General features: G+C 49.9%; 1 protein-coding gene across 1 annotated transcript in view; it reads right to left on the bottom strand.

The window, feature by feature from the left end:
- Nucleotides 1-954: 954 nt before the first annotated feature.
- Nucleotides 955-12,766, bottom strand: part of LOC112125214 (E3 ubiquitin-protein ligase TRIM7-like) — a 19,050-nt gene continuing 7,238 nt past the window's right edge. The window contains exons 3-7 of the mRNA XM_029914066.1: nt 12,422-12,652; nt 9,458-9,480; nt 5,315-5,430; nt 3,585-3,617; nt 955-1,484 (exon numbers count right to left, since the gene is read on the bottom strand). Coding sequence (XP_029769926.1) covers nt 955-1,484; nt 3,585-3,617; nt 5,315-5,430; nt 9,458-9,480; nt 12,422-12,652 — 933 coding nt within the window. The remainder of the gene's footprint in view (nt 1,485-3,584; nt 3,618-5,314; nt 5,431-9,457; nt 9,481-12,421; nt 12,653-12,766) is intronic.

The following is a 12,766-nucleotide window of genomic DNA, read 5'->3' as shown; positions in this document are numbered from 1 at the left end:
ATTTCATATTCCTGGTATTGCCAGAGTAATTCCCACCCTTACAGTTACATTATTTACTTGAAGGTATAACGGGGGGTAGAAGAGATGATCTAGCGGGAAATGTTGTGCATGATGGAATCCAGCATCATTCATATATTTGTCATCAATCCTACATTTCTCATCTGTTTTTGCCTTTACATCCTATATTGGGCAGCGGACACAAGGGAACTGATTGGGCTTTCAGGTCTCTGTTCACTTTAAATTACTTTTGATAAAACTCACATGGAAACCAACCTTTTGTTTCTGTCTCAAAATACACCTCCCACAGCAAACCAGCACTTCCCAGAGAGTTTTAACAGACAAATTTCCCTCTCAGGTCCATTTACTGGGGGCCTTTAATAAGGTGAACAGGAGAACACAAGCAGTTCGCCTACACGGGGAAAATTCATTATTCTAGAAAATATATTAACACATTAAAACTAACACAATGGTAAACACGACTTAGGTGCCTTTGAACATCCCACCTGAAGTTACTTAGCAGCACAAGTTCCACTGAAAATCAATGAGTCTTACGACTTCGATTCTTTTGAAAATTCCAGATTTCGCACCTCGTACACACCCTAACACACACCCCCGCTCTCTCCCCCCCTCCCAGCCTCTTCAGCCAGGCCTCCCCCAGCTTTCCCCTCCCCCCAGTTCAGGGGTCTCTCCCTGGCACTCGGCTGAGTCCCTCTCACAGGGGGCTCCCTCCTTCCTTGGTGGGACCCCCCCCTCCACACAGAGTTGGACTCCTAGGAGCACAGAGACCCAGCTTAGAGCCTCACACAGACCTCCACAGCCATAGAGCTACGGGTAGAGCATCACTCCCCCTTCAGCCCTGTCTGTGCGGAGGAAGACTGGCTGAGTCCTCCAGGTCATAGAGATCAGGAGGGTGGGGGCTAGAGGAGCCTGTTTTGTGGGCACAGACAGGGCACCTCAGGGACACAGTGTGAGCCGCACACCAACACCAGGCCAGGAGAACCAGAAAAACGGGCGGATTCTCTCTCCGGCGAAAGAGGCCGGCGGGAAAGAGAAGATCAGGTCCTCGTTACCAGCATCGAAAAACGTCACTTGCCCCCGTTCACAGTCCAGATAAACCCGGATCCTGCTGGGTGCCCGGCTCAGGGAGAATGGGTGGTGCCGCTTATGGATCATGGAAAAACAATACAAAACCTCACCGCATTCCACAGCCCAGATCCCCTGCTCAGGGTTAACCTGGATCCGTCCCTTCCTGCTCACAGACTCTCTGGCCACCCCCATATCCCAGAGTCCCCCCCACTCCACCTCCACCTCCCAGTAATGTCTGCCCGAGGTGAATCCCTCACAGCCCAGCACACAACGCATAGTGTCAAATCTCTCAGGGTTGTTGGGCAGAGCCTGCGGTGTGTCTCCCCATCTCACACTTTTCCAATCTGCAGACAGGATGAATCGGGGATGGGCCGTGTCTGGATCCAGAGTCACGTTCGCTGCAGAGAGAGAATCAGAGCGTGAGGATCAGAGCTCAGCCCTGGGGCAGGGTCTGATTGTGTCAGCTGGGGAGTGAACCAGGCAACCTCCTGCCTCCAGGATTTACCCAGCTCTGCATGGGCAGCAGCGCTGAGATCCCAGCCATGGGCAGGGGGGATTCACACCCTGACAGAGCCAGTTCAGTGACGGAGTGAAAGGATCAGGCCCCCAGACCCAGAGTCTGATTCTCAGATATTCCATCCTTGTGCTTGGGGGAAAGACAAGGGGGGTTAGAGGGAGGTGGTTTTAAGCCACCTTTGTCCTTCCTTTAGTCTACCTGGCCCCTCGTTACAGGGGCCTCAGGGCTGCAAAGCAGAGACCAGCCATAGTGTGATGCATCCTGTCTATGCCCCCAGCAGAGCCGTCCCTTGGGGAGGACGAAACAGGGCGACCGCTCCAGGCCCTGCACTTTGGGGGACTCCGCGGGCCAGTTCGATTTCCTGCCACAGTCAGTCCCAAAAGAAACGAATCTGTCACTTCTGTCCCGGACCCCGCAGTCCCCTAGGGATGGCCCTGGCCCCCAGCATGTCCCAAACCATTTCTACCAGCCGATCCGGGTGGTAGTGAAGACGTGCCCACAGTTATTCCATCCCTGTGCTAGGGGAAAGACAAGGGGGTTTAGAGGGAGGTGGGTTTAAGCCACCTTTGTCCTTCCTTTTATTATACCTGGCCCCTGGTGTAAGTTACAGGGGGCTCAGGGTCCAAAGCAGAGCAGCCATAGCGCAGTGCATGCTGTCTGTGGCCCCCCCCAACCCATTCCTACAATAACGGCTGGGAGCAGAGTTGCTGTAGAGCCCCTGTGCCAACTTCACACGGATGGGGGAGAGGGGTGGCTCCCTGGCACCGGAGCTATTTTCTGGGGTCTGTTTCCAGGCACATTAAGGCCCCTTTGCTCTGACAGAGCAGCATAAAAGCGCCTGACAATCAGGCCGATGGAATCTTTCCCCACCTGCCCCCACCTCTCCCCACAGATGTGATCAGAGATCCCGGCATCATAGGAGGCTCCCAGCAGGTTACAGGGAATCCCAAGTCCCCCCTGTCCAACAATGTAACTCTTCACATCCCGTCTCCTTGCAGAGCCCCCTCCCTCCTAACGATCAGCCAGCTGAGCACTAGAAAAACTGGTTTTATAGAGACATCACTGGCCCCCCATGACTCTGTGTAGCTGCCGTGTGGTTGAGGACACCGCACACTTACTGAATGGCTGCTCCTCTTGTGCTGGTCTATCAGGGACTTTCCAAACCCCATGCTGATGGCCCCACAGCTATGCAATGGCTAATACAGTATTGCCAACTTCAACAAATCAGATCTCATGAGATTGGCCCAACAATAATGACATGTTTAAAAGGATTCTATTGTGGTTTTTTAAGTCAGTCTCTTGATGTTTGAACTCCCCTGGCCCCTCCCCAGGGTGTGCGCATGTGACAATCAGTGTTGCCCACTCTCCCACATGTCCTGGGGAAGGTGATTTTGGCTCCTGCTGCAGGAGCTCTCACCCCCCCATCTGCCCATCTCCTGCCCAACAATTAATCCTGTCCCCCAGCCCCCCATCAGTTCTGTCCCCATCCAACCCCCTGCAATTCAATCCCCCAGCCCCCATCATCACCACCCCATCAGTTCAGCACCCCTACCCCACCGCCCTCAGTTCACCCTCCCAGCACTCACCCTATCTGCTCAGAACCCACTATCAATACAGCCCCACCCACCCCAGCCCATCAGCTCCCCCTCACTTCAGGCCCCCTGCAGCCCCCAGGCCATAATAAAGCCCTTCCAGCCTCACCTCTGCTCCTCCTAGGGTTCTTCACCCTCCCTAGGCCTGGGGGCTACAGTGGGAGCCCCTCTCCTACTTTCCAGATCATGAGTGAGGCTTAATTCTAAATTATACTAGAGAAAAGAATCTACTTTTCCATTTTTAGGAAAGATCTGTGTAGCCACCAGTAATATGTTGCTCAGCTCCCGTCAAATACAAAATTGAAACAAAACCTGAACTATGGTGCTGCCAATGAGCCCCCATAATTCATATGAAAGTTTTCACTCCCCCTTTGGTACCAGAAATTTACCTTTGTCCAACCGCTGTCTAGACGACAGTGAGTCTAGAGGAAGAAAAGGGTGAAAAAGACAAAATGTCACGTTGTCATGTTTAGGGATCTATTCACATTGTTAATGTTCTAACACAAAAAGCAAAATGAAAAGAAAACAAACTTTATTCAGTTATAGATAAGGAGGTTAAGTGCAATTCAGACCAGTACAAACCATTACACACCTCACTACAAAATAACCACAAACATTAAAAACTAAGGACATGACCTAAGGCTACATGACAGATCCAGAGATGTTTTACACAGCAATTCAACACCTGTGGCTGGCCCATGACAGCTGACTTGGGCTCGCAGGGCTGGGCAATGGGGCTGTTTAATTGCCGTGTAGATGCTCGGGCTTGGGCAGAGGCCTGGGCTCTGGGACCCTGTGACGAGAGAGCCCAAACCTCGTGAGCAGGAGTCAGGGGACACGGGCCAGCCACAGGTGTTTAATTGCTGTGTAGACAAACCCTCTGAAACCAACACATAATTCACAGACAGACCAATACACAGACACTTTGTCACTGATTAGCATTCAATCAACTTTAAATCTGCCCCTGTACCACTAGTACTTAGTAAAACTGTCTCATCCTTCCTGACATACCTGGTGGTCTCATTATCTCCAGCTCAGGAGGATAAAAGGTGGAGAATCTCTGAAGCAGGGGTGGGGAACCTACGGCCCGTGGGCCAGATCTGACCTGTTGCTAAATTTCATCCGACCCGCAGCACCACTCCCCTTCCCCCACCACGGGGTTGGAGCTGCGAGTGCAGACTCACCCAGCTGCAGGGGGAAGCCCAGAGCCTCTGCGCAGAGCCGCGGGAACTAGGAGTGTGGAGAGTGCTGCAGCACCCCCCAAGTTTTGTGTGAGGTCCCAGATGCCGGCCCCACACCCAGGGTCCCGGCTGGCTGCCAGACCCCCGCCCAGGGCTCTGCCCCCAGCCCCGCATGTGGGGTACCATCTGCCGCCGGACTCTCGCCCGGGACTCTGCCCCTGCACCCAGGGTTCTGTTCCCGCCCCCAGCTGTGGTCCCAGTCTCAGCCCCCTTACCCCTTTCCACATCCTGCCCCTCCCCGTCCCGGAGCCACAGTCCACTCTTGGCACCAGCTCTGGGGAGAGGGGGCACAGACAGGGGTAAGGGTGGGTGCCAGGGAAAGTTTGGGACCACTGGCTTTCAGCACCCCCACTGTAAAAAGTGTTCCAGTGCCACTGCCTCCATACCCCCCTGCGCGTTGGAGTCGCGAGAGCCAGCTAGGCCTGCTGCAGGGGGGAGCCCTGAGCCTCCACTCCCCCTCTCTGTCCCCCCGTGGGTGAGTGGCCTACGATTGATTTTTTTTCTGTAGGTCAATGGCCCGTGATAGAAAAAGGTTCCCCACCCCGGCTCTAAAGCAAGAGAGGGACTATGGTGACTCAGGAGGACTTGCAGACAGAAAATCCAAACAAACATACTTCAGAAACAGTTAATTCAGCAGGCAGCTCAAGCTAAGGTTAACATTCATAGCTGCTAAGAAAGGAAAACCCACAGGAAGTCTGAATTTAGGACTCTAACCCAGTGCGTATGTGCTGTATTGAGAGCTGAGGAGGGAATTCATAGGTTCCAAATGATTAGTTGACTATCTCCATCCACAATCATTGTCCCCAAGAGATTTCCCCAGCTCTGTCAATTATCAGTGTAACATATGAGAGAAAATTCCCCAGGTGACTGTTTATTACCTTTGAATTTCTTCACTATGGTTGCCAGAACTGCAGAGTTTTGAGAAGATTCCCAGATTCTCCATTTCAGTTCAGAAGAAAAGGCCACTGGGTTCTGAAACTTCTTCCTCTCACATCTGAAGAAAAACCCAGTGTTACTCGTTGTGGAGTTCGGTCATATTTGTGTTTTACTAAAATGTAAATTATGCTAGTGAATGAGGAGAATATACTTATATATATATATATATACACACACACACAGAGATACCTATCTCATAGAACTCAAAGGGTCATTGAGTCCAGTCCCCTGCCTTCACTAGCAGGATCAATTTTTGCTACAGATCCCTAAATGGCCCCCTCAAAGATTGAACTCACAATCCTGGGTTTAGTGGGCCAATGCTCAAACCACTGCGCTGTCCCTCCCCCTTAGTACTGAAGGGCTCCTCAGTTTAGCAACCAAAGACACAACAAGGACCAACTGCTGGAAGCTGAAGCCAGAGAAATTCCAATGGGAAATCAGACAGACATTTTAAAGAGTGCGGGTGAATTAACCATTGGAAGAAACTGCCAAGGGAAGTGGTGGATTCTCCATCTCTTGACAGGGGCACCAGAACAGGGGGGCCATGGCCCCATCACTTTTAAAAGTGGGAGAGCTCTGCTCTCTGCCTTTGTACCTGCCTTAAAGGCAAGTGATGGGGAGAGGAGCGAGCAGGGGGCGGGGTCTCAGGGGAAGAGGCGGAGCAGGGGTGGGGTCATGGTTTGGCCACTGGTGCCCCCCCCCACTTCTAGGGAGTTTCAAGCGTTACTGTCTGTTGATGTCTTCAAATCTAGACTGAATGACTTTCTGGAAGATGCTTTAGTCAACACACGTTAGGATTTAGTCAAATACAAGTTATTGGGCTGAATACAGCAATAACTGGGTGAAATGTAAGGACCTGTGATACAGAGGCACTGACTCCATGGGTGCTCTGGGGCTGGAGCACCCATGGAAAAAAAATAGTGGGCGCTCAGCACCCACCAGCAGCCCCACAGATCAGCTTTCCCCCTCCTCCACAGCGCCTCCTTCCCATTAGCCAGCCCTGCTGATCAACTCCTCCCCCTGCCTCCCAGCACCTCCCACCCACGGGGTATCAGCTGTTCAGCAGCAGGCAGGAGGCACTGTGGGGGAGGTGCTTGAGCAAGGGCAGGAAGAGGCGGGGCAGGGCCTTGGGGGAAGGGGTGGACTGGGGACAGGGCCAAGCGGGGGTCGAACACCTCTGGGCGAAATGGAAAGTCGGAGGCTTTGCTGTGATATACAGGAGGTCAAATGTGCTGATGTTACGGTCCCTTTCTGGCCTTCAACTTTATGCATCTATGAAACTCAGTAATACCATGTGGCAATGAGTTCCACAGGTTAATAATGAATTGTGTAAAAAAAGGGTATTTCCTTTTCTCAGCTTTACACTAGTTGCCTTTCAGTTGCACTGAATGTCCCCTTGGTCTTGTATTGTGAGTGTGGGAAGCAGGATCACCTGACATATCCTGTACACAATTTAAGAGAGATAATTAGTGACAATCCTTGTGGTGATGTAGATACCCATTGTACCAGGACCTGGAGTGAGACCCACTAACCCATTTCAAAGATAATTTATGTTTTTATTTAGTTCTTCGGATACATACAATGCTCAGTCCACTAGCACAGGGGTTCTCAGCTTACAAAGGCCAGTGTGTGAATGAATGAAACTACTGAATGACCTGCACTGTCCAAGGGAGCCTTGAGCAGTGTGAGTCGCTGCAGTTCTGGGGGGCAGGGCTGGAGCTGGGGGGAACTGGCTGGTGCCTTTCTATTGCTGGTTCATCAACGGCTGGGAGATGATTCATGTAACACAGCTGGGCGTGTCCCTGCCCGTAGGTGTCTGTGTCAGAGCAGGGCCTGTCAGGCTTGTAGCTTGACATCAGCATCACGAGGAGAGAGGCAGCCCAGGTTGGGGATTTGGAGGGCTCAGCAGTCCCACAGTCCAGGTTGCATCCCAGGAACGTGTCACACTGATGTAAATCTCCCTTGTTGCATATTAAATCGATTACTTCTTGTTCTACCCTCAGTGGACTTGAAGAACAACTGATCACCGCTCTCTGTAGAACAGCCTCAGACATATTTGAAGACTGTTATCAGGCCCTCCCTGAGTCTTCTCTTCTCTAGACTAAACACACCCATTTATTTCAACCTTCGTCACAGCTCATCCATTCTAAACCTCTGATCATTTTTGTTGCTCTCCTCTGAACTCTCTCCAATTTTCCACATCTTTCTGAATGTGTGATGCCCAAAACTGGACACAGTTTCCAGCTGAGGCCTCACAGTGGCAAGAAGGGTGGAACAATGTCCTCCTGTGTCATACATATGACACTCCTGTTAATACATCTGTGGTGGGGTGTTCAGCCCACATCAGCCCTCAAAAAGGGTGAAGGAAGCAGAGAAAGAGGAGATTAGTGAGACAGGCCACATATGAGCAGTTTAGGCCAGAGAAGCAACCCCTGCTCAGCTGAACAGGTGTGGGCCGGGCTAGTATAAAGCCAGAAAGCTGGCAACAGAAATGGCTGCAGTGAGAAAGTCTGCAGCCACCCTCTGTGCATTCGAAAGGGAAAGAGGGAACCCAGGGAAAGAACAGCTTGCTGGGAGCCTGGCGCTGGGGGAAGGGAGTACTTAGAATCACAGGGTTAGAAGGGACTGCCAGGGTCATCTAGTCTAACCCCTGTAAGAGAGAAGGGTGGAGAAGAGAGCCTATGGGAGGTGAGTAGGAAGCAGCCCAGGGAGAGACCAGACCTTGCCTGTATGTGGTAGGGTCCCTGGGCTGGACCCTGGAGCAGTGGGTGGGCTCGAGTTCCCCTACCAGCCACTGATGGAGCGGCATTGCCTGGACAGTGAGACTAGGGAGACTCTATACCCCAGAAGGGGAAACCATTTAGTGACCTGGCTGCAGGGCTGAGTCACGAAGAGGAAGCTGCAGCTCTTTATAAATAATTAAAAAAATTAATATATGGAGATATACCTATCTTATAGAACAGGAAGGGACCCTGAAAGGTCATGGAGTCCAGCCCCCTGCCTTCATGAGCAGGACCAAGTAGTGATTTTGCCCCAGATCCCTAAGTGGCCCCCTCAAGGATTAAACTCACAACCCTGGGTTTAGCAGGCCAATGCTCAAACCACTGAGCTATCCCTCCCCCTTCTTGGAGAGAGAGATGAGGCTGCAGAGTGAGAGAGAGACAACGGGGGAGAGACGGCAAGGGGAGGGGTTGACCCTGGAAGAGAGCTAATCCCCAGAACAGCCAGGAGGAGGCACCACCTGTGGTGAATACAGCAACCTGTGACAATATCCCAGAATGACATTTGCCTTTTTCACAACAGCATCACACTGCCGACTCATTCAACGTGTGATCCACTTTAACCTCCAGATGTTTTTCCGCAGTCCTGCTGCCTAGCTAGTTATTCCTCATTTCCTAGTTGTACATTTCATTTTTCCTTCCAAAGTGCAGCACTTTGTCTTTATTGAATGTCCCCTTAAATGGATTTTAATCCTTCTCCCTCCGCCTCGTGTGTCTATTTAGACTGTAAACTCCTTGGGGCAGGGACTGTCTTTGTCTGTGTGTCTGTGCAGCACCCAGCATGTTGGGACCTGATTTTGCCTTGAGCCTCTAGGCACTGCCATAGTACTGCTGATAATAGCACATTATAAACTCCTTAGAGCAGTTCATGTCTCTTCCATGATATCTGTTGCCATGCCCAGCACACTGACAGAGCTCACTGCATAATAAGAAACACTTAATAAACAGCTCATTGAATAGTCATCAGATGGCCCTGACTTTCCATCCCTACTGACCTAGGTGGAGTTTGGAGTCTATGACCTAGAAATGAAAAACGCATTCTCCATCCCCAGTTTCCTGAGGTCTCTATTCCACCAGCCACACTATAAATAACAAAGCTGCCTGCAGGTAAATGACTCTTTTCTCAGGCTGCTCTATTCTGGAGTCTAGTAAAAGTGACAAGAGCCCCAAGATTAGATTTAACGGAGGGAGATTGGGAACCAGCCCCACACTCTGCACTGCTGGACCATGGGGAGCGACGTCTCATGTCCAAAATCCCTTCCATGCACTGAGAAGTGAGAGGGAGAGTGAGAAGGAGCCACGTACCTGCTCAAGGTGCCTTTGATGTCCTAGAGGAGAAAGATAAAAGGAAATTCAGTCCCATCTCTCACACTAAGGATCCCTCCTGCTCTGGAGGGGACTCACTTTGTCTTCACAGTTTGAGGCTCAAAGTGAAATTATTTGTTATTTATTAACACAAACAAAAACTTTGAATGTGCTGCCTTTGCTCCTTTGGAAACGTGCTGTAAGTTCAGGATCTGGGCCCAGGAAGTTTATACGTGGAGGCACACGAGCTCTTTGTGTAACAACATTCGAATAACCACCCGACACATGGAATCAGAGGGCTCAGTCTTGTGATGTGTTGAACAAGGATCTCCCTAACATTCACAGGTGTGGGGAAGATCCTCTCCTGCAGACTCCAGTGGGTCCAGAGGGAGGGATGCCTCCATGCTGTGCTGTCCCCATGCTGTAAACTCTCTCCCCACTCACCCACAAGCATTCTGAAGGCCCGTCCTGTGGACTTCTTGACACCCACAGGAAGTTGGGGCTGGGGGAGAACAATGGGTGTGGGGTACAGAGTAACAGAGAGCCAATCACTATCCTAAGCCCCAGGATCAATAGAGGAAATCTGAGGAGTGAACAATGCTGCGCACGCCCAGGGCTGGCTCCAGGCACCAGCCGAGAAAGCACGTGCCTGGGGTGGCACATTGTAAGGGGCGGCATTCCGGCCAATCTTGGGGCAGCACATTCCGGCCATCTCTCCCCCCCCCGCCCCCCCCCCTTTTTTTTTGCTTCGGCAGCCCAGCCGCATGGTGTTTTTGTGTTTTGTTTTTTTTGCTTGGGGCAGCAAAAAAGCTAGAGCTGGTCCTGCCCACAGCAGATACTGGTTGCAACTGAGAATTTGACCCTAGATATCAGTTAGAGAAGTCCAGGATGCTACATTTTATTTCTCACCTTCTTTCTTGTTTGCTACTTAAAAGGCATTTTTTGACAATTAAAATCATTAGAAGGCTTTTGGAATTCTAACGACTACTTACACTTTCAGGGTACCATAAGTAACGAACAGCTTCCCTAACTAACTTCAGTTCTGGCAGACAAATCACCACAGCCTCAGATCTCATGTATCAAGTTTAAGGCCTATATTTTCCCTTTTTGTGATATTAGGAAGAGTGACAAAATGAAGCTTTAAATGGAAACTCAACTTCAACCTTAGCTATTTCCGTAATTAAAGACAGGTTCCATCTTTAATCTTTTGGAGTTAAGATTTTGAACACAGGAAATGCCGTACTGGATCAGACCTGAGGTCCATTTGGTCAGTATTCTGTCTCCAAAGGTGGACAGTGCCAGATGCTTCAGAGGAAGGTGTAAAATAATCTGCCTCCTACATTCTCATCCTTCTCTCTAACAGTTAGAGACTGGCTGAAGCAATGAAGCATGAGGTTTAATATCACTCTGCATATTCTTGTTATCCATATAAATATCTGATCACTTTTTGAGTTTTGCTAAGTGCTTGGTCTCAATGACATCCGGTGGCAATGAGTTCCAAAGTCTAATTACGTGATGTGTGAAAAAGCATTCATTGGATCAGTTTTGAATTTGTCACCTTCTAGTTTTCTTGAATGTCCCTTTGTTCTTTCATTATGAGACAGGGAGAACAGAATTTGGAGTTTGCCATTTTTGGAGGAGCCTTCTCGAACTAGAATTCAAACGAAGATTTTTTTTCATTTAGGACTTGATCCAATGCCCATTGTACTCAAGAAGTATATTTCCATTGACTTTACTGGGAATTTTATCAAGCCCTTAAGGAAAAATAATGTATATTTTAGCAATACTTTATGTTCGGACCTTTCACTCTGTGACGCTCTGTACCTCAGGGGAACACCCTGCACCCCCATGCTCATCCTTATAATACGATTGTGTGGTATCCAATGCAAAGTTTGTCATCTCAGGTGCCTTCGGAAAGCTCATGGTGCACTGAGCACTGTTGTTACAGTGATGTTATAGGTTGTAATTTCATGTATATAGTTATGAGGCTGAAAATGTGTCCTCATGGCTTAAAACAAGCCCCGGCAAAACTCTCCAGGAACAGAGTGGCAGTTCACACCTCATCAGGGCATGTATGGGACAAACCCAGCCCAGTTGGACTCTCAAGTGAGTCACCCCCCTTCCCTTCGCCAGTTTGGGACTACGATGAGGTAATGCTCACCTGACTCTGAAGGGAGGGGGCGGGGGGGGCAAAGCCAAGAGGGAAGAAAGAACAGGATGAGAGGGAGAGACGTTTGCCATGCTCTCGCTCTTCCACCTCTATCTACAGACACCACCACCAAGTGACTGGAGTGCTGATCAAAGGGGAAATCCTGGCTGAAGGGCAACCAGCCAGTCTGTGGTGAGAAGCATCTAAGTTTGTAAGGGCACTGAAAGTGTTAAGATCAGTTTAGAATGCTTTTTGCTTTTATTTCATTTGACCAAATCTGACTTGTTGTGCTTTGACTTCTAATCATTTAAAATCTATCTTTGTAGTTAATAAATCTGTATGTTTATTCTACCTGAAGCAGTGCGTTTGGTTTGAAGTGTGTCAGAGACTCCCCTTGGGATAACAAGCCTGGTACATATCAATTTCTTTGTTAAATTGACAAACTCGTATAAGCTTCCAGCGGGCATAACTGGACACTGCAAGACGGAGGTTCCTAGGGTTGTGTCTGGGACCAGAGATATTGGCTAGTGTCATTCGGTTGCACAATCCAAGCAGCAGCTGGCCAAAAGTGCTCACTCACGTAGCTTGGAGCAGCTTGCACGCCAGAGACTGTGTGTGAACAGCCCAGGAGTGGGGGTTCTCACAGCAGAGCAGGGTAAGGCTGGCTCCCAGAATCAAGGATTGGAGTGACCTAACAGTTCACCGGTCCAGATAACACCAGGGAAATGTCACACACTCCTACACTCCAAAAGTGAAGGGTTAGGAGACTTTCTTGCCCTGTGAAAGGTTCTGGGGTGTTTCTAACACCATCTCACCTGCAGGAAAACACTCGCTGGCAGCTGGCACTTCTGCTCCATCTCAGTGATCAGGGAACTGAAAGAGGATAGTTCCTCAGAGAGTTTGGCAACATGCTCATCCCTCCTCTCTTCAATTTCTTTAATCAGTTCTTTCAGCTGGGCCAGCAGGAGTCGCTCTTGTTCTTCCATAAATTGGCGCAGTCGCTGAAATTCAGACCTAATCTTTTGCCTCTCAGTTTCTAGCTGTTTCTGAAATGAAGAGATGCGAACAGAGAAAGCACAGGTCAAGGACAGGAACATAGAGTGAGTTATGGGACATTTTATAAAGCCTTATGTATGCACATGGGAGCATGTCATTGCAAC

Source organism: Terrapene carolina, unplaced genomic scaffold, assembly GCF_002925995.2.
Source record: "Terrapene carolina triunguis isolate 2854851 unplaced genomic scaffold, T_m_triunguis-2.0 Scaffold29529, whole genome shotgun sequence".
NCBI lineage: Eukaryota > Metazoa > Chordata > Testudines > Emydidae > Terrapene > Terrapene triunguis.
Note: the sequence above shows the minus strand (reverse complement) of the source record. Positions and strands in the feature narration are given on the sequence as shown.